We start from the raw sequence: 21676 nt of genomic DNA on the forward strand, positions 1-21676 counted from the left end.
TCCTAAAATGATCTCCTCATGAAGAGAGCCACCAACAGCTGCCCAGACACTGCCTCTTGCTCTGCCTGCCTCCACAGCACATCCCAAAGGTGATGCAGGAAAGCCAGGAACACCCAGGTAACTGCACACCCCTTGTTACAACACTGGTGCAACATGAACAGTCACAGGGGTCAGGAAAGGAAGTCCTAAAAACAGTAACTGCAAAGAAACATCAGGGATCTGCACCCTCCTCAGTCCTGGGGGTACAACAGAGAAGAAAACTTCACACGAAGTACGACAGGCCTCCCATCCAAATACATTCCAAACAGGAAAACCAGAATAAAGTGGAACCATGAGCTTCCCCTTTCATATTCCCCCCGAAGAAGCTGTTTCAATTCCATTAACCTGAAGGCACAGCGAGTCAAACTTCAGCAGCACCTCCAGGTTTGAGGTCAAACCCAAGTCCTGTAGTAATTAAGACACTGTAATGGAATTTTCTTGTTATAATAAGCCAGTTTCCCACAGCTGCCTCAGGAATACAGGAGAGCACCTGAAACCCAGAAGGTGGAATTTCTCCTTTTACACAGTGATCTGCACATCTCCCACGTGGAGAGGTGTGGCTGCACAATTTCATAATGAAATAATACAAGGCTGCGTATTTTTACAAGGAAGTGACAGGAGAGATTTGTTCATGCTGCAAATCCAAGGAGCTTCCAACACCAACCCCTTTTTGCTTTGTTTTGTCACAGTTTCTAATCACAAGCTCTCCTGGTAGAAGAGGACCAATGTCAGCTTAGAGAATTGCTCATCTTCACAAGAGCCCACCCCAGAACCAGTTAAGGAAAAGGATCCCACAAGCTGCAACAGAAGCTGGACAAGGCCTCTGGAGCCTGAGCTCAGGAGGGAAACTACCTGAGAAGGGAGGGCAAGGAGGCAGATTCTCCATGCTCATAAAAAAAGACAAGAGCACACCTTATTTAAAACCAACTCTTTCCACTCTCACGTTTATTTTTCCTAAAAACAGTCCTTGCAAACGTGTCTTGTTTCTCTTTACCAGTTCAGTGGCATTGCTGCAAGTACTCCAGGGCACACGACTCTGGGGAAGCAGAGGAAGTGTCCCACAACTCAGTCCCATTTCCATAGGAAAAGCTGACTCATAAATCACATCATCCTGGAGATGCTGACACAGGTTTGTAAGGAGCATCCAAAATGACAAGTGCCAGGAGGAGGCTGGAGCCACCTGAGGGCTGGTAGGGCTGCCCAGCTCTAGCAGAGCAGGAGGCCCTCCTTGGTCGCCAGGCGCTGCCGATGGATCTTGTCCTGCTGCAGCTCCTCGTGGTTTGGGTGCCAGAGTTTCATGACAATCCTCTCAATGTTTAGAGCATAGACCGTGTGTGCAGGGATCACTTCTTTGTGCACCTGGAAATGCATGGTGGAAAACAAGCTGCACACTTAGCAGGGGATAACCTGCCCCTAGCACAGGATGCCAGCTCAGCAGTGGGAACAAAGGGAGCCCCGCAGGGAAAGCGGCTCCCTGCCAGCACTGCCACCTCTTAACACCACTTTCTAAGGGAGTGCCATGGTAAGGCAGTAGTCATTTTGTTTGTGGCAATCAATAATTGGTCACCAAAACCATAGAAACAATTCTGACTAAACATGAGATGAGCGCTTGATTACAGCTCTGTGGTCTGTATCCACAGCTGTGAGACAAAATCCCAAGGCCTGTTCACAACAGCAGAGATCAAGGGGGAATTTCTCACAGCAAATTTTAGATATTCAAAGTAGGCAATGCCCCCACAGCTGCCAGAGAAGGAGGGAACCACAGCCAGCCATTTCCCCAATGAAAATCCACCCAGCTGACCTCAAATGTCTCCCTGGGGTTGGGGTGATCACGGCTAACTCACTGCACTGGCCTGCATGCCAGGACCAAGTGTTCCTCAAAGTACCCACGTGGAACATGAGGAGTGAGAAGGGACATGCCAGGTAAGTTATTTTGCTGCAGCACTGTCAAAATCTACCCAGCTCAGTCCTGGAGATTTCCTCATCAGCTCTGTGACCAAGGGGACCAGAGCAGGCATTAAACCGTGAGTTAACAGTGGGAACAAATCAAAGCCACAGAATCTAAGAGGCAAAGAAGGAAAGAGACTATGGGAAGAGAAAACAAATCCCCCTGCATGCACCTAAACCACACCTAAGACCTGGCACCCAGGATAGCGCCGCTGGTGACACGAAGGTGTGACAGGACCAGCTTACCTGCAGAGCCTCAAAGAGGTCGTACATGTTGACTGGAGGCAGGGATGCTGGCAGGGTGTCCCCAGAGCAGGCCAGGAGCAGGGCTGCCTGCTGCTCAGCATCGTCAGGAGCGGGAGGGGGGGCCAGGCTCTGACCCGCCGAGGGCGTCGCGCTGCTCGGGGGGCTGGGGGCAGAGCAGGCAGGAAAAATTCCAGTCACAAAAGCAGCACCAGCTGTGGCTGTCACACAGCTGGGGCCCTGCTGTTCTGCACCAGCTGATGTGGTGTATGTGTATGTATGTGTACATAAAGTCATTTCAGCTCTAATAAAAATTTATTTCAAATTCCAGTTTAACAAGGAGTGTGGACTGACCCCCAACATGCTCCAGCCCTGCTTAAATGGTCTCAGTTGTGCAAACTTTTGTTACTTGCAGCCAATAGTTTCTACCCAGCATAAAAATTAAGGCACAGACAACAATAAACTGAAACACTGGCTGTTAGGCAGAGTTGTTTGTAGTGTACAATCAAATCTTCAAACACCCACGACCTCCTGTCAACTGCTAGAAGCTGCCACAGACAAACAAAACTGCCTTCTGTACACAGAAGTGTAGACTGCACAAACTCTTTGAGACTCCAAAGAGGAGGACCTCAAAGCCCTGCTAACTGGAAAGATGTGCCAAGGAACCACAAACACATTTGGATGCAGGAAAGGCTAGGATGGCAGCTCCTCCCTGACATTTCAACCCTGTGGCACAATGGCTGGGCCTCTACAAAGACAGAGAATTGCTGAGTTACTGGAGTTTCCAAAAAGCAGTCATAACCTGCTGGACAAGCAGAGGTGAGGGAGAGAGATGTAACATGAGATGTAACATGAGATGTAACACTGCCCTACAGTTCAGTGCTGGGAATCCCCATACTCCCACTCCTCCATACCAATGCCTTCCTAGCGTGTGAAAGCAAGATACCATCAACACACATAAAGAAGAAACTAAGCCATGGAGTAAATTTCAAGACTAGCAAAACCCATGTACATTATCAGTGTGCTGCCAGCTCCTTACCACTCAATTAAGTTGTTATAAGCAACAACACTGTTCTTCAGATATGGCTGAGGGTTGACATTGCTTCCAAAGGCATACTTGAAATGGCCATCCCTCAGACGATAGGCTTTCCTCCTGGATATCACAGAGGTCAGAATGTCCTTAAGGTGGTTCTACAATGAAAAACAGATCTTGTGACATGTGCTGATTTATTCACTCGTGGCTAAAAGGGCCTCACCAGCTGGCAAGACAGAAGCAGTGCTGCTATGACCACAGGGATCTAAAGATGGAAGGGCAGCAATATCTGGACAATCTACAGGATGTTTTCATTATCCAACTTGGATCCAGAGAACATGGCACTTCGTAAGCATCAGCCTGTGAACTATACTTTAATATGTGATGTCCTGCTTCAAATGTCAAAGGGGTGTCTTCAATGCTAGGAAATTCCCAACCTCTGGTTAAGATTTCCTAACTGACACTAGATGTTACACTTGAACTGAAAGACACACCCTGAAATGACAGTGAAAAGCCACTCACTCATCTTTTTCATTTGCCTGAAAAGTGCTGGAGAAGGAACAGTCTGCAAAAACAAAAGTAGACAACTTCTTAATTTGGCCTCACTCCCAGATGGGGAACTCGGGCTGGCCTCCACATGCTGAGCACAGAAAACCATCCACACGTCAATGCTCCAAGCAGTGGCTGTGTCATTCCTGGGATCTGTAAAGTGATGCACCACCAATAGCCAAAGCCAAACCAGCTATCACCTGCAGGTATCACCTGATCCTGCCCCTTCATGGCCAGGCCAGACCCTGTGCCTGTAACAGATTGCTTTTTATAGAACTGATCAAGCTGGCATTCCCATTCTGTCCCTGCTTTTAAGTGACAGGAACAGCATTTCCCACAACAGCTACTGAAGTATGCCTGGGGTCCTGTGCAAGTACACCAAAACTAACACTTGCAGGCAGAAGTCCAAGACTTCACATCTAGGGCCTGAGATTCTCCATTCTCACATTGCTCTGGGGCAATTGGAGAACAATCAGAGCAGAATTCCCACCCCATGCTGGGGGACAAAGCCCCAGGCTGCACACAGAGCTTTTTGCTGCTGGTGTCACCAGCCCACTGCTGCCCCCCAGCCCAGCCTCACCTCCACAGCATAAACAACAGCTGTCACCGCCTCCTCGGTGACATTGTCCAGCCCGTGCTCATAGGCAGTGACAATCATCCTCCCTTCCAGCTGGCCACGTGTTGGGAGCATCATGGTGTGAGAGCACAGCTTCAAATCATCATCCTCCTGAGGATCCTTTGCCACGAACTGCTGGGCTCCCGACAGCGGGTTCTGAGGCTGGAACCGGTGCTGTCACGAACACAACGTTCAAGGGTAAGATAATATTCATTCACACCCTTTGGTTCATCAAGGGAACATCCCTTCTCCAGTCAGAAAGCATACACCTATAAAAAAATCCTCAAAAAATCCTCCCCAATGACTTGTGACTGAAGAAATTGCTAAGTCAGTGTTGGTATCCTTTCACTGGACTTGTCCAGTAGCACCCCAAACCACCTGAACTTTGGGTATCCACAGCACATTGCAGCAAGAAGTTCTACACACATGAAGACTCACCTGCTCTGGTCTGCTCTGTACTTCCCCACCTGCTAGATTTGATTCTCCTGGGAGTCCCAAATGTGGTCAGTGACTGTCCTTCTTACCACCCTTCACACCACCCAGGCCAGTGACTGGACTTTCACATCTCTCAGACACCTTCTGTGTTGAAGAATTCTCATCTATTTAGTCATTTCTGCTACAGAAGGGTATATTTTTTACTTACTATCTGTACAGTTCCCCTCCAGATTAAAACCCATAATCCTAAACTTGTGTGATTGATTCTTACACTTCTCTAATGCTTTAAATTTAGCCCAATTCCAGCATTGATTTCATACTCCAGCCTCCCTGTGTACTTTCACTACTGTAAGCAGAGCTATGTTACAGAGCAGCCACTGAGATGGATTCTGACTGTTTTAAAGAATTGGCTTGGTTATTTAGGGAAAAAACTCCTCACAGAACAGGAATTCATACCAGAAGGTGGCATTTCCCAGACCACAGGCATTCCAGCACAATTCCTTGGCTGCATTGTGTCTCAAGCTCTGAATGCCTGTGATTGTTCCTCAGACCCCTGATAAAGGGCAGGAACAAAGCAAATGGAAATTATTGATCCTTGAGCCCAGCCATGTGCTTGGCCCAGCTCTAACCCACAAGGGAACAAGACTCATCATACTCCCACAACTCCTGACCCTTTACTGCCTCTGGAATGGAGATTGCTGCAAGGCTCCTATGGGGCACCAGGACAAACACACACTTTAAATAAGAACAATGAATATGCAGCAAAGTGGATTTCTCACATCTTAGTTTCAGGGGAGAAAGAGGGGCTGCTTTAGTCAAAGGACAGTGTGGCATTTAACTCAGAGTGAAAAACCTATCCACCCACTGCTGATGTGAAAGCAGGTTTCCCTCCCCACAATTCTAAAGCTTGATGCTTTCATTACAGGAAAGTCACATGCCTGGAAAAAAAAAGACCTCCAAAACGTAAGCAACTCTCAAGAGGAATGTGGTTTGGGAGAGAGGAAGTCAACTGGGATTGACCTGTGGTCATTCACAGCTGTTATTCTGACCAGTGAGGGAAACATTACGAAATACCAAGGCACTTCCAAGTTCACACTAGCCAGGAATTCCACTAGTACCAGACAAGCCCATTTATCATAACATGCACTTCATACAGTGCTTACTGCCAAGCATTCCTGAACACGTGTATAAACACACACTAGAAATCTGCTGTATCCTAGGGGGAGTGAGTAAATCAAACTCTAAGATTTCCACTACACTACAACTTGCTCAAACTCTCATCTACTGAACTGAAGAGTTACAGTGAGGTTTGAAGACAGGCAAGATAACACAGACAGAATTCAGAACACCACAGTTCAGCTTGCAGCTCTGAGCACTGCAAAGTAATTTGACAATTTCCAGCCTTTCCAATTTTGAGCCTTCAGCTGGACTTGCATTCCTTTGGAACACTGGTCTGAGGCACACACACAGAGTGCCTAATCATAGTCCCTAAAAGGGCACTTTGCACCTCATCAAACCCTGCCTGTTGAAGAGAGTGCCTGAATAAATAAATAAATGGTAAATCACTTGTTTTAAGAATCTGGTAGATGTGTAAAGAGGGCCACAGACACTTACATCAAACTTTTGGCGAACAGAAGAAATCTTTTTCTTCCCTTTAGGTTTTCCAGGTTTAGTTGCAGAGCCACCTGGCCATGGCAGGGATCCAGCACCTTCTACAAATTGAAAAGAAAAAAACAAAACCAAAACAAAATAAAACAACAACCAAACAAAACCACTCAGTTGGTGTTGCTGATCAACAGCCATGGAACAAAGGAAGGTCTTTTGAGGGGAAAACACTTTTGGCAGCCCCTCCCTTCCTTTGTCAGCCCCTTGCTACTTTGACTCACTCACAACACCCATGATTTATGTAGCAATTTCTGCCCACACACCACACAAAACCCATGGTGAAAGGAGAGAGATGCACAGCCTGTGAGAAAATCCTAAAGGTAGGAACAAACCATTTATTCCATCAGGAAGGTAAGAGCTTGCCTGGAGGTGGGTTCTCCTCTCACCCACTCCTGGATCAGGTCAGATGCTAAAACCATGTGAATTGAGCAGTCTGACTCCCCAGTTCTCCTTCTGCTTCAGCAAGCTTTGTCACAGATCCTTATTAAACATCACAGCTGATTGTTCTGTTACACTGAAGAGAAGAGGGGGGAAGAACTGCAGAGGCCACTGAGCCCAGGAACAGGATGTCACTAATGTGACCAGTAAACAAACAGTTGAAAAAGAGGTTCCTGTTTGGTACCAAAAAATAAATACATTTGGTCACATCATCAGCTCAAAAGTCCACAAAATGCTGTCTGACAGCTACACCTACAGCAGTCCAAACCACATCCTGATAATCACACAGCTCCTGGCAAGGACAGCCTAGCAAACTTCCTGCTGGCAGGTTTCCAGCATGTTTGAGCAATTAATTCCTTCAAGAACATTGGGAACATTGGCTTAGGACAGCAGAGCATTGGATGTGTGTGTGCTTGCTGGCAGGGAACAAATGCAACTCAGAGACTGGGCAGCCCTCTCGTGGCTACAGAGCAGCCCCTGCTGTGTGCCTCCAGCACCCTCCTCCCCTGGTTTGGTACGGGAGTGAGCATCCTTTTCCTCCGGAGCAGAGCATGCCCTAAGCGTGTCCCACCTCCAGGGAGCTTGGACAACTCACCCTGAAGGCAATTTTGACAGCACAGCAATGTCTTGGACATTCCCTGGCCACACCTCAGCCAGAATTTGCCATTTCCTCTAGACAGGGACAAGAAGTGACAGCAGCCATTCCACATCTCAGCACTGAGCCTCACTGAGCACTGACCCACACCCAGCTGTGGTTCTCTCCTGTCTCACCAGCTTCACACCAATCTGTGGGTTTATCTCTGGCTGGCCCAACTATGCTTAATTTGCTGAAATCAAGAATGAAGTATGTAGTCAGGAATTCACAAAAGAGTTATAGCACAGCCCTGTTTGTAAGGAATAAGGCTGTCTGGAAGTCCTTGGCTTGGGGGAGCTTCCCACACTCAGATGGAGCACAAGCACCGTGTCCTCTGCTACAGAAAAAAAATTTCTATCAGGATCAGGCTCAAGTAAAGGATTCAGGTGAAATTTCTGCATTTCAGCTGCTAAGAAGGAATTAGAAACAACCCGCACACACAGAGATGGCACATTCCCCCTAAATTTTTTTTTAAAAAAAAGCTCACCAAGAAGTTTAGCTACATCCTATTAGAGAGGTGGGAATCCATAGCCTACAAACCCTGTTGTCAAAATCCACTGGTCAATTTAATAAATTAGAAGCTAAAAAATAAAACCTCCCCAGAAATTGTAAGGATGGTGTCACTACCAATCAATACATCACAGGAGAGGCCCTAATAATGTGGAGAACCACATCAAGTATTACACAGCTCCTTCACAGCCTCATTTGTGACCAGAAAAAGTGCAATGGATGGAGATAGAAATTGCAAACACTCTTTTCTCTGACAATGTTCTACAGATACAATAGGTTACAGCTAAGTCTGAGTTTTTAAAATACCTTTTTTAAGAAAAACAATACAGTAGATTTTAAATTAAATGGAAACTAAATTTTTAGGCTTTGCCAATAGATCTGAAAGATGCAACTTAATTGAATCTCAACGTGCACATTTAACAAGAACTTAGCCAAATCAGCTTGAAACAAGGAAAAGGTGAGATACAATCTCCTATTCCCCACTATAATGAGCCCATAGCAGAATTTTTGGTTCCTTTTCCAGGTTTTCATATTACCAACCCTGACTTGCACTAGATGAAGAAAGCAAAATTTCCCTCTAGCATTCTAAGAAAACCAGTACTTGCCTTCCTGGCCACAAATGACAAGGCTGGGTTGGCTCAGGTATGAAACTTCAGAGATGTCTGCAGCTTTTATTTAATCTTGCTGGCAAAGGAATCAGACCTTAACAAGCCACAGCAGTGGCTGCTGCTGCTCTGCCTTCAAAGATCAGCAAGAGATAAAAACCATTTTTCTAGGAGCTGTCACATCTCTGCATGGCACCATCGTGGTGGCACCAGCCAGTCCAGACAGAGCCTGCCAGGTTTGCCTGACGTGCTATGTGAGGAAAGGACAAAGATGCAGAGAAAGTCACCACAGAAAGCAGCAGCCAGAGAGCAAACACACATTTCCCATGCCTGTTTACTTGATCTTCAGTTTGGAGGGGGTTGTTTGTCATAATCTTCTTGCAGGAGCAAGGGTTTTGGTCACGTATTCTGCTGACTCTGCCAAAGACTCACACTCCCATTTTCTTGCTTTTCCTCCCCTCTCAGTTCTCTGGAGAGAAGCAAACACAAGCAACCTGAGCCAATCTCACAGCTGAAAGCCCTCTAAGCAAAGCCTGTGGACAAACCTGATGAACTCAAATGCTCCTGTTATTCCACATGAGCTCTAATTCGCTGAATCATCTCTTAATTGGCTCCACACTACTACTAAATAAATTAAATCCTTACAACACTAACTCAAGTCTTTGCAGTTGTCTCAGTTTTAGTGCTAACATTTAGCTAAGAAAGGAGGGAACAGTTAAGCAAGGTACAAATTAACTCATTAACCTTGCTACCCTGAGTGCTTGCACCTGTCCAACAAACAAGGTCAGCTTAGTGAGCAAGCCCATGCAAGGTTAAGAAAGGATTTAAACCAGAGTTCCTCTTGATGAAATTTTTTGGGGAAGAAAGAAATCCCAGCATGCTGGTTTGGGGTGGAAGAGGGTTAATTTTTTCCATAGTAGCTTGCACAGGATGATGCTTTGGATGTGTGCTAAGAGCAGTGTTGGTAACACTGGGATGTTTTTGTTCCTGCAGAGCACAGAGTTGAGGGATTTGTTCCTCCTCATCCCACCCCATTGAGAGGGGGCACAGCCAGGAGAGCTGACCCCAACATGCTCATCCTTGACATCAGAATAGACAACACAGCTCCCTCCCTCTGCACCACTAATCAATGTCCCGTGCCACAGAGGCTGAGGAACTGGGATTTGAAGTTGTTTGGGTGACCAACAGCCTGAGCAGATGAGAGGGGGAAATGCAAAGAATCCTCAAAAAGGGTGACATTCACCATTCACCTCTAAATCCCAAGTGAAACCAGTACTACAACTGGGATCAGATGGGTTTGTCTGCATGGTTCAACATGTATTGCACTCACTCCTGAAAAACACCTTCCCCAAGGGCTCTTATTCTGATGCAATACAATATCAAGTACAATTTTACCACATGATTACTTTTTTAAATACAGAATAACATTTTAAGAATGGTTCTTTCCCCTTGTTTCTCACAGCAAGGTGGAAAGTACATGCATCAGTAACCCTTGTGATGGCATGCCAAGTGCCTCAAAAACACTTCTTTAAAGTTACTCATTTCCATGAATCATGAAGTAAACACCTTCCACCCAAAAGGCAGTGGCTGAAACAAAAGCCTGCTAGCTTTCCATTCTTATATAGAGAAAACAAAAGAAAAAGAAAAAAAGAGAGATAAGAAAAAACAAACAAACTACAACAGAAAAACCTAGCAGGTGTCAGACTGGCATCTAGGGGAAGAAAAAGAAATCTAGATGTTAACAGCTAGTATTTTTCTAGCACTCATACTGCATTTTCCTGGGCTTGCATGTACAACCCTACACCACACACAGCTGATAGTGAGATCTTGCCTGTAAGAGGCAGTCACTGGCCCAGAAAGAGTTACCTCAGCACAGATCAGCTCCCAGATCATTGGGAGACTCTGCACTTATCTGTGGACAGCAAAACTGAGCCTTTTTAGGGACTAGCAGAATGCACTGTGAGCTCCAGAGCACCAAAGCACATCTTTAAGAGCACACAGCCATCATTAAACTGACTTATTTCAAGCTGGCTTATGCAATCTGAGGACACAGAGCCAGCCAAAGATTGCCTAAAATCCCTGGAAGTGACCAGCACTGGGAAAGGATCCTGGCGAGCTGGCTCACCACTGACTGCTGAACCAGGGTTCTTGAGAACTCTGGAAAGAGCAGCTGCAATGGAACAGGAGAAAACCTCCAGGGACTTGAAATTCAAGGTCAGGCAGGAAATAATAATGAGCTTATGGAAAGGACCTGTGGAGCAGCACCCTCCTCTGAGCTGAGGCTCCTACCTTCAACATCATCCTAAACAGCCTTCAAAAAGGGGCACCTGGGAGGGTTTGCTGACAAATCCTGACCAGACAACTGCATGCCAGCCATCACTAAGTGGCATAAAGAGACTGGACAAAGAGACAAATGCCACTCAGAGCTGAGCCCAGAGCATGCACACAGGAATAACAAACCCAAACCTCAGCCACATGGCAAGAGATTCTAGCCTGACCACTGCCTCTCAGAAGCAAGATCTCTGAGCTGTGAACCCCAGCCCAACACTCACAGCACCTCACTGCTGAGCTCAGAGAGCAGGCACTGAGTCCCTCCCCCTCCTCAATTAGACTCAGGTGATAATCAGGGGAAGTCACTGTTCCTGTGTGCTCTTTTTATAACCCACCTGTAATTAATTACCCAAAGTTAAAAGCAAGGAGCAGCAGATCAAGACAAAAACCTTTTGATTCAGAGGGGTCCAGACCCCTAAAGGGAACAAGTCTAGGACACACAAGGTGTTTCTGAAGTTCAATCAAGAGCAAACAAAGCAAGTTTGGAGGTGGGGGCAATTAACAATTAATTAGCACAGCTGGTAGAGTTAAGGACCAGCTCCAACACAAAAACCTGTGGGCATGCATGAATTCTGCAGGCACTATTTCCTCTAGCTACAACAGGTATTCTCTCAAAACAGTAACACGTATTCTCTTAAAAATCTTGTCTCTCAGCCCATGTCAGCTGTAACAATTCTCTATCCCTTCCTACACAGCAGCTCCACATCTTGAATTGCAGCTCAGTTGCCTTTGCTACCACATCTTTGGGTTGAGAGGTCTTTTGGAGACCAAACAAAACACACCCTCAGCTGTTCTAGACACTCACAAAGTTAAAATGTTATTCTAGATGCTCACAAAGTTAAGATATTAACCATCTGCAACCGAGGCTCCCTGTAAGCACTTTTCTATCAGATATGTACTTAAAATCAAGATCAGTCAGGAATAGTCAGCTCTCCACAATGACCAGGAGCAAAATTCAGAGGAGAGAGAAAGAGGTAAGCAAAGCACATTAAAGAGAAAGCTGCATCAGACACCTAATCCAGAAATCAAACCAGATTATCACAGGCAGGAATCCAGCATCAGCCTCTAACCAAGCACACAGAGCTTAGTCACAGAAGGATCTCTACTGAAATCAGCTGAAACACTATTTGGCTACATTTTTACCTGTGTGGCAAAAAAACCCCCCATGAATATTAAGGCTGAGAACATTGGGGTGCTGTGCACACACACCCCAAACACCGCAGTGGCAGGCACAGCGCTACACCAAGTGTTTAATGAGGCTTCTCAGGACTCACCTGGGGCAGAAACCAAGATCTGGCACCGGGTGAGAATAGCCAGGAGGAAATCGTTGTGAGAATGGACTGTGGAGAGAGAGACAGAGAGCTCATTAGCAGCTCATCAGTACCCAGAGGCACCCCCTCAAAGCCATCCTAAAGTAGCTCCCTAAGCTTTCCCACTGTTGTGTTCATTTTCAATTTAAGTTTTTTTGAGAGTTTTCTTCTACTGGGCTGAGCATCTACTACTGTGACAACACCCCAACAGCAGGGAGACAACTGGGTCACTTCTCAGTGTTACACACACACACACAGGTGTGTAACAGCTACTTGACAAGTCTGGGGTATTCAGGGAGCCAGGGGAGCAGCTGTCCCTCTTGCCATGCAGGCACCCCCACTGCAGCACTTTTGGTTTTGCTAGAAAATCCACCAAAATGAGAACCAGCCCCACACAGTTGAAGACAACTCAAATGGGTTCTAATAAAACAGGACTTCATTGCAGAGGTTTTCTGGAACATGGAGTGATTGTGCATGAGAGAAAGTAAAAACAACAGAGGGTTACAGGATCCTCTTTGGAGTCTGAGCACCGAAAAACTCCCTGCCCTTCCCTACAGAGATCACGAAGCCAGGAGCCACCACGAGGAGCTCAGCAACACCCAAACACGTTTGCAGACACACCGAGGAGCAAGGATGGAGGAATCTCACCCTCCAGCACTCCCAAAGGCCAGGAAGGACCTGCACGCTGCAAAAGCACCCAGGTGAATCCAGGCCTCCCTCCCCTACTTCAGCTACCACCAAAGGAAAAGGACAGAAAGGATTGTGTCTCCACAGTGACATTAAAAAAAAAAAAAAAAAATAGGGCCTTTTGGTTGCTCGATCAGCACGTTTTATATTTTGAACACATTTTAACACAACTACAAATAGCCAGGGTTACACAGGGACTTCCCCATGCAGGCCAGGGCACCTCCCACCATTTTAACCCCACTGCTGCCGGAGCCCTGGGCACCGCTGTTTCCCGGACAAGCACTTTCCCCGGTCGGGAAGCACCGCAGAGCCTGGAGGAGCTTCCCAGGCCTGGCAGGGAAACACCAGGGGTTATTTTACCATTGTCTTGCGTGAGAAGCCTGCGCGCTTCCAGGTCAAATTCCTCCTTACTGATCTTCTGCTTGAACCAGAGCTTCAGGTTGGCCCAGTACCTCGGGAAGAGCAGGGGACACAGAATGAGTGCGGCTGGAAAAGATCTCCGAGACCACCCAGATCAACCTGGCACCACCACTGTGTCAGCCAGACCGCGGCACTGAGCACCTCTGGGTGATGCCTCAAGTTCTGGCTTTCATATTTCCCAGGTTCTGTAGTGCATTGGTAACTCTGAGCTTCATGTGAAGTGTCAGCCAGTTCTCCTCACAGCTCAGGCACACACAACAATCCTTTTCCAGCCCCACAACCAAGGACACCGCTGCAGCTCCAGCCCCAAAAAGCACAACCAGCAGCGAATTGAGGAGAGCAATCTGGGAGGATGGGACTGCATCACCTGCAGCTGGAATGGGACAATTAGCCCCAATACAGAAACGGACAAAAACTTATAAAAATGGGAAAACTCGTGACCAGGTGCCCATCTTGGGTGTAGCCTTGTCCAGGCTCTTGCACTGCCCAAGGTGCATCCTTTGAAGGGCTTTTAATAAATCCCTGCTTTATTCCTTTAGCTCAGTCCAGCCCCTGTTCCAGGTCGCCTCTCAAGGCATCACGGTGCGGTGCAGAGGAGGAAAAGCGCCGTTCCCTCACCGGGCAGCAGCGCCGAGCTTTGGCACGGACACGGCAGAAACGGGAGGGGCCGAGAGGGTCTCGCAGCGCTCAGCCCCGGCCCAGCCCCGCAGCCCGCGCTCCCTGAGGGCACTCACTGCTTCACGTTCTCGCCCAGCGCCTCGCTCAGGCTCTTCTTGGCCGCCTCCAGCTCGCTCACGTAGGTCGCCATCACCGCCGCCGCCTCAGCGCCGTCACGTGCCCGCCGCTCACGTGGCCGCGCAGGGGGCGGCGGCGGCGCGCAGGCGCAGAGGGGGCGGCGGCGGCTCCGGGAGCTGCACCGGGGATTGCAGCGGGAATTGCACCGGGAGCTGCAGACATGCCGGGACTGCTGCTGGGGGATGAAGCGCCCAACTTCGAGGCGGACACCACGCAGGGCCGCATCCGCTTCCATGACTTCCTGGGAGACTCGTGAGCGCTCGGGGACGCGGCGGGGGCAGGGGGGTGGGATGCCCGGGATGCCCGGGATGCCGGGGAGCAGGGACGGAGCGGCACCGCTCACTGCGTTCCGTCCGCACGGGCGGCTCCCGTGTCACACGGCTCCAGGGGTTCGCTCCAAAATGCGGGGTTTTCTCGTGGGAACGGGGCCGGGCACGGCGGGACTGGCGGGGAGCGCGGTGGGGAGCCCCCATCACCCCCGGAGGGCGAGCAGAGCCCTGAGGAGAGGGAGGAGGCAGAGCCAGGCCGGGCCCGGAGGCCAGGCCGGGCCCTGAGGCCAGCTCGGCTGTCAGGGCCATGCCGGGGGTGCCAAAATGTGCGGGGACAAGGGGCTCTGGTCCTGCTGGGGCTGGGGAGCCTTCGGGCAGCATCCCCCGCATTCTCCGCTCCCGGCAGCGCTTGGCAGGCTGGAATCGGCCCCTTCTGTCGGCATCGTGAGCAAAGGGGAGGGAAAAAAGAACCCTCCGAGCTTCAGGCCTTCTGGAGCTGGCCTGGTGACACACGTGGCGCCTTTCTCCTCGGTTTGGAGCCGCACTCGGTCCCTCCAGCCGCATTCCCAAATCTCCCAGGCAGGGCTTTCCCCCTCTGCTGTGGTGCTGGGAGCCGGGTGAAGATGGGTGCAGGAAGATCTGTGCGATCTGAGCTGAGAAACGCTGTAACGAGTCTCTGGCAGGGAATTTGAAGCGCTGGGGGTGGCTTTGCTTTAGCCCCTGAGAGGCTTTTTGCTCCATCCTCTCCTGCTGCTTTTCTCTGCGCACCTGTGAAGTGTAGGATTAGTATTTACCTGCTCTAAAGACTCAAAATCCATTGCTGCCAAGCTCTGGGCAAAATCGAGGTGGCTGTGTCATTGTAAGAGGAGCCACAAAGTGATTTTAACTTTTGTCCTTTCCTGCTAGTTGATTAATTCTTACCTTTTCATGAAGTGCAGCTGGGTTGAGGCTTGGTCCTGTCTCATTCTTTTGAGTTGTATGATGTGTGTGTGTGTGTGTGTGTGTGTGTCCCCTCGTGGAGATGAGGTGTAGGGGGTGGTGGCCAGCTCCTGGATCAGTGGCCATCCCTGCAATAACCTGGCTGGCACCTGCATCCCCTCACACCTGGGGTCTCTGGGCTACAGCGTGCACGTGGCTCCCCCAAACTTCCTCACACGTGTTCACCTCCATGTCAAAAACCACGGGCTATTCCAGCATCTCCTGTGGGATCCTACAGGATCTCCCAGAAGGTGAGTGGGGGAGCCAAGTGCAGGGAGTTTCCCAGAGCAGGGCTTATCTCAGGGAGGTTCCTGGTGATAGGGAAGGAAGAATTGCCAGCATGTCCTTAGCAGAGAGACGAGCTGTTCCTGCACCCCACGCCGTGCAGCCTGCACAGCTTTTCATCGGCAGCACAAACCAGGAGGACCCCTCACCTTCACAGCAGCTCCTTCCCTCCCCTTGCAGGTGGGGCATCCTGTTCTCCCACCCGCGGGACTTCACCCCCGTGTGCACCACGGAGCTGGGCCGGGCGGCCAAGCTGGCGCCGGAGTTCAGCAAGCGCAACGTGAAGATGATCGCGCTCTCCATCGACAGCGTGCAGGACCACCTCTCCTGGTGCAAGGTACGGGCTCTGGGGAGGCTTCAGGGGCAGCTCCTGCTGCTGCCTCACTGCAGAGAGCACAGGAGGAGCCCAGGCAGGTTTGGAGGCACGTGTGGCACACCCCAAAGCGTGGTGGTGCTGAAGTTCAGAGCAGGAACGGGGAAGGTCTTCTCCATCTTCATGGAGCACCCCACAAAGTCCAGGGTGCTCTGTGAGCTTTGGTGCAAGAGGAAAACAATGTTACTGCTGTCCCACCGCTAGCTGAAAGGGTTAAAACGTGTGGAGGTGATGCCAGAGCCGCAGGGGAATCCAGACCCTCAGGAAGTTCTGTAATAAAAAAGGAAAAGAGGCATCAGAAGTGAGGAGGGAATTGCAGTTCATGCTTGGGCAACGAGGAGAAAACAGAAGACAAACAGAGAGATATGTTAAATATAATATGTTAAATAACATACATAAACTAAAAATAATTGTAAAAAATTAAAATAATTTCAATAATTTAATTTTAAATTAATATCCATGTTAAATTTAATATTTACAAATAATTTAAAATTGAAATATATTTTTAATATCTTATCTTTCTTAATTATATAATTTTATTTAATTTCTTAATTATTAAAATGATAATTGTTATGTGGTATATTTTTATTAAATTTCTTAATTATTGAAATGATAAATTATTATATGGTATATTATATATTATATAATTGTAAATTTATTTATAATTATTAATAGAATAATAGTATTTATTTATTGATTTAATAAATATTGATATGTGAAATGTAAGACATACATTAAATATAAAACCAGAGATAGGAGAACATTAACTGTAAAATGAATGTGAGGGAGTGTTAAAAAAAACAAGATGGGAGTGGAATAACTCAATGAAGGAACATGCAAGAAGCTAAAGAAATGCTTCAAAGGCAGCAGCCTGTGTGTGCTGCCAGGGAGAATGGTTCCAGGCTTAAAAATTAAATTCATTTATTAATTTATTAACACATTAGCTCTTAAAATTGGGAATGTTCTCACATGTTTTCCAGGGATGAGAGGTACATGCAATAAGAGGCATTAAAAGTGAGAAATTTCTACACTCAGACGTTATTTCGTGACTGAGTGGCTTTAGAAATTAGCTAATTGTCTTATTGCTTAAATCAACCTTTGTACCTGCGTGCTGCATGGCCAATGTCCTCAGAAGGGCCTGGGAAAAGCAATGTGCAAATCCCAGTAAATGAGGTTTCTGTGCTGCTCAAACTGGCTGAAACCAGCAGTCAAATTAGCAAATAACATGTCATTAGACATAACATGAAGTTTGCTTTGTGCTTTTGTAAGGAGACTCACCTGCTGGTTGGCTAAAGCTGAAGTGTGAGGGTGTTGCTGACTGCTGCAAAGGCTTTGAATTTGCAGCAAGTTTCCAATGAGGTCAGCATTGAAGGGCAGGCTGTTTCTTGCAGGAAAGCAGTGACTTGTGTCAAGGGAGGGAAGAGCTGAGCTCTCTCCGGGCCTGCAGGGGCTCAGCAGACTCAGGGGATCTGAAAAAGCCATGAACAACGAGCTGACTCTGCTGAGCCTGTGGAATTATTCAGCACTAGCTCAGATGAAACCAGGAGAAGTTGCAGAGCAGCCTCTGGATGCTGGCTGAGGGGAGGCAGAGCAGGAAGGCCTTCCAGAAAAACCATGGACTGATTCAAGCTGTGGTGAGCTTTCTGTGAGGCTGGGAGAAACCTTGGAGAGGTTTGGAAGTGTCAGCTCAGCACCTGTTAGAAAGAAAGAGGTGAAAGTCCTCCAGAGCAAAAGATCCAATTGGTGAGGACAAATCCACAGAAGGCTGGAGTGTTCCACCCAGCCTGTGTTTCACTGGATTGAACTCAGAAGTCCTAGGAGTGAGCAAAACTTAGGGCAGAACCCTCTGTGCAGCGTTCCCAAACACACCTCTGCTTTCTCTCTGGATGAAGCTGATTTTACCTGGAGCACAGCCTTTTCTGCAAGGAAACAAGAGGGCTGGCTGAAATCCTGCATGGAACAAGGAAGGAACTTCTGCTTGCTTTGCTGCCAAATTTCAGTGGGCAGACAGGGCCTAGAAAGGTGGGGCTGGAGTGCAGCCAATAATCCTTGTGTCCCTTTGTGCAGTTGAGCTTTCCAGCCAGAGATGTCACAGCTATTCTTAGCCATCCCTAGCCAAAAAACAGAGCCTTGCTCCAGGAATGGGAACTGTAGCTCAGCCAGGGGTTGATCCCAAGCTCCCCAGTCAGGAGGTTGCTGCTTCTCCAAGGGCTGGATGAATGGCTGAGCTCCTGGAGCAGCCCTGGCTGGCACATGCTGTGCATGCCAGAGGTTTCAGTGCTCTCCATGGCCACTGATAGCTGCACCTCGGGGAGTTGGTGGTGAATAAATCACTCTGGTGATGTCTGGTTTCAGCTTGGACTGTGGAAAGAAAATGAGTGACTAGGGAAGGTGTTTTATTGCAACACAGAGTGTGGTTTGTGAGGCTGTTCTCTAGAGCTCCCCACGTAATGAACTTACGTGCATTTTGGAACGAGTTACAGCCCATAGGATTCAGATATTGCTTCTCAAAAACTCTTCATCCTCCAGCCCCTGCTCTAAAGAGAGGGCTGGGTGGGTCTCGTTTGCTGATGTCCATCTGTGGCCTCCTTTGACTCTGTGGAGCATTCAGCAGCATTTCTCCTCAGCTGAACTCTCCAGCTCTGCTTTCCTTCCCTGCTCTGCTCTGACAAGGCAGGTTTGCAGGACAGCAGAAGTGATTCTTTGCTTCCTTCCAAGGCCAGCCTGACCACAACCCAGCTGAGATCAGTGGCTGCTCTTTGCAGAGCTGTGGTGACACAGAAAGGGAGAAAACAAGCAAAGAGAGGAGCTGGAAAGGAAACATTTGGCCACGTGTGCACCACTTGACCTGTTTGCAGCATCCTGAGCAGCTGGGGCAGGGCTACAGCCCCTTTTGTCAGCACCAGCAGCCACAGGGGGCTCTGTTGGTGCTGGTGTGGTCTGAGCAGAGCCAAGGGGCAGCATTTCCATCCCTGTCCTCTCCAAGTTCCCTCTGCTCCCCCACAGAAGGCAGAGATGTGTACATTGAGGTTATCAGCTGAGCTGATAATGCAGCACAGCACAAGGCAGGCTCACAGCAGCATTGCAGTCAGTTTTGTCTCCTTGTAGCATGAAAAGGGTGGAAGGAACAGGCTGCCCTGTTCTGGGGCAGGAATTCTACTTGCTCTGATGCTGGCAGCTGCTCTGCCTGTGCTGCCTGCTCTGAGCAGGCGCTGCTGGGGCTCAGTGTGACCTCTGAGAGCGGTACTGCAGAACCCAGGGGCAACTTAAATGCTCTGGTCGAGCCCAGATCAGGTTTGGAGATGCTCAAAATACATTTTTTTTTTGTATTTGTGAAGCAGGTCCAGTTTGGACTAGTACAGGGAGGAACCTCATAAACCATGTTCACAAGGGAGAGCCTGCAGGGCTGTGGAGGGGGATGGTTTTCTCTTCTGTGCCAGGCGTGGCTCAGAAAGGAGTGAGAAGTGTCCCAGCACCTGCACTCAGGCTTCCACTCTAGTTTTTTGAGAGCCTTTAATTAAGTAAGCTGCGAGTGACTCCTGAATTGGTCCCTTTCCACAAGACCTGGGACCTTTCTTTGTCAGCTGCAGGGCTGCTGGTTTGCTCTGCCACTAGAGAAACGATTCCTTAGGAGCACAGAGCAGTTCAGCTGTGACTCCAACACATCTGTCAGCAGTGCTAGATCCCGTGCTGGGAGAGAGCTGGAAGAGGGACACAGCTCTCAGTGAAAGGTGGTTAAACCTCTCTGTCACTGACACAGGCAGGAATTCCCTGCTGCTCTGTGCCCACTGCCTGGGCAAAGCAGCTGTTCCACAGGCTCTGAGCACAGACAGCCTAAGAACTGACCTCCAAGAACAAGGCACAGCCCAGCCTGGCACAAAGGTTTGTGGAAAGGTTTCTGGAAACTTCATGGAAGGCCATGAGCACCCAGCTGTGCTGTCCCAGCCTGAGACCTCCAGCCAAGCGAGGCGGGAGCTCCTGGATGCAGCTCCTGTTCCTGCCTGGCCTCTGTCTGTGGTGGTGCCACAGGAACACCCCACGGCTTTGTCTCTGCAGGACATCAACGCCTACAACGGGGAACAGCCTGCAGAGAAGCTGCCCTTCCCCATCATTGCTGACAAGAACCGGGAGCTGGCCGTCAAGCTGGGCATGCTGGACCCCGACGAGCTGGACAAGGACGGGATGCCCCTGACCGCTCGTGTGGTGAGTGCCTGTCCCACAGCACCAGTGCAGAACCATGGCCTGCATCCTGCCCTGGGCTCTGGGGCAGCGTAACCTGCATGGCCATGGCTGTCCTCAGGAGCTGCCATGACTTCCTTGGCCTGCAGCCATGGGTTGTGTTGCTGCCTGAAGTTCTGGCTTTCATATTTCCCAGGTTCTGTACTGCATTGGTAACTCTGAACTTCATATGAAGTGTCAGCCAGTTCTCCTCACAGCTCAGGCAGACACAACAATCCTTTTCCAGCCCCAGGACCAAGGACACCATTATAGCTTCAGCTCCAAAAAGCACAAATAACAGCAAATTGAGGAGAGCAATCTGGGAAAATGGGACTTCAGAACCTGGAGCTGTAATTTAGTAATTTACCCACTATGTAAATGGACCAAAACCTATAAAAGTGTGAAAACTCGTGACTCAGAATTCATCTTGGGTGTAGCCTTAGCCAGGCTCTTGTACTGCTCAAGGTGTATTCTTTAAAAGGCTTTTTAATAAATACCTGCTTTATTCCTTTAAAGCCCCTGTTCCAGGCAGCCTCTCAAGGCATCAGTGCCATGGCAACCCACTGATCCTGGTTGTGCCTCTCCCAAAGTAATTTTTGTCAGTGCTTGGTCTGCTGGACTTTCCCTCTCCCCTCATGTGCTTGCACTAGAAGGGCACAGGTAGCAAAACAAAGCTGGAGTTGGACACAGGAGCTCCCAGAGCAAAACCACATTCCCTGGGCATCAGTTATTCTCTAGATCCCCTCCAAGGCATCTCCCCTGTCCCAGAAGCTGTGATCAGGCAGCTCCCAGGAAAGGAACATCAGGGCTGGGCAGAGGAGTCAGACAAATGTGCCCAGCCCCTGACACTGTCTCTCCCTGTGCTCAGGTGTTCGTTTTTGGCCCGGATAAGAAGCTGAAACTCTCTATCCTGTACCCAGCCACCACTGGGAGGAACTTTGATGAGATCCTGAGAGTGGTGGACTCCCTGCAGCTCACAGCTTACAAGAAGGTCGCTACCCCTGTGGACTGGAAGGTGAGGAGCAGGGCAAAGCTCACAGCCAGGCACTGGAAACAGGCATTGAAACAGCAGCCAGCCTCCCTTGGAGGGTGGGGAAAGCAGCAGCTTCAGAGGCTGGAGCCTCTGAAGGTTCCTGTTTCCTGCAGCAAAAGCTCCAGTGAATAGTGGAGCATAAGCACAATCAGGAGCATAAGCTACAATATAATATCATATAAATTATATTTATATAATATAAATATAACATTAATAATATATTAATTATATAAGTGATAATAGACTATTAATTATAATATATA

At 48.7% G+C, this 21676-nt stretch overlaps 1 protein-coding gene across 1 annotated transcript; it reads right to left on the minus strand.

Moving 5' to 3' along the window:
* Positions 1-940: 940 nt before the first annotated feature.
* On the minus strand, positions 941-14509 carry TADA1 (transcriptional adaptor 1). Its single transcript, XM_058842299.1, has 8 exons — positions 14197-14509; positions 13403-13494; positions 12320-12385; positions 6477-6574; positions 4392-4601; positions 3269-3420; positions 2233-2395; positions 941-1398 (listed from the first exon to the last, which is right to left on the minus strand). The coding sequence occupies exons 1-8, from the start codon at positions 14490-14492 to the stop codon at positions 1246-1248; spliced, it is 1230 nt and encodes a 409-aa protein (XP_058698282.1). The 5' UTR covers positions 14493-14509; the 3' UTR covers positions 941-1245.
* Positions 14510-21676: the final 7167 nt, after the last annotated feature.

Source organism: Poecile atricapillus, chromosome 7 (genome assembly GCF_030490865.1).
Source record: "Poecile atricapillus isolate bPoeAtr1 chromosome 7, bPoeAtr1.hap1, whole genome shotgun sequence".
NCBI lineage: Eukaryota > Metazoa > Chordata > Aves > Passeriformes > Paridae > Poecile > Poecile atricapillus.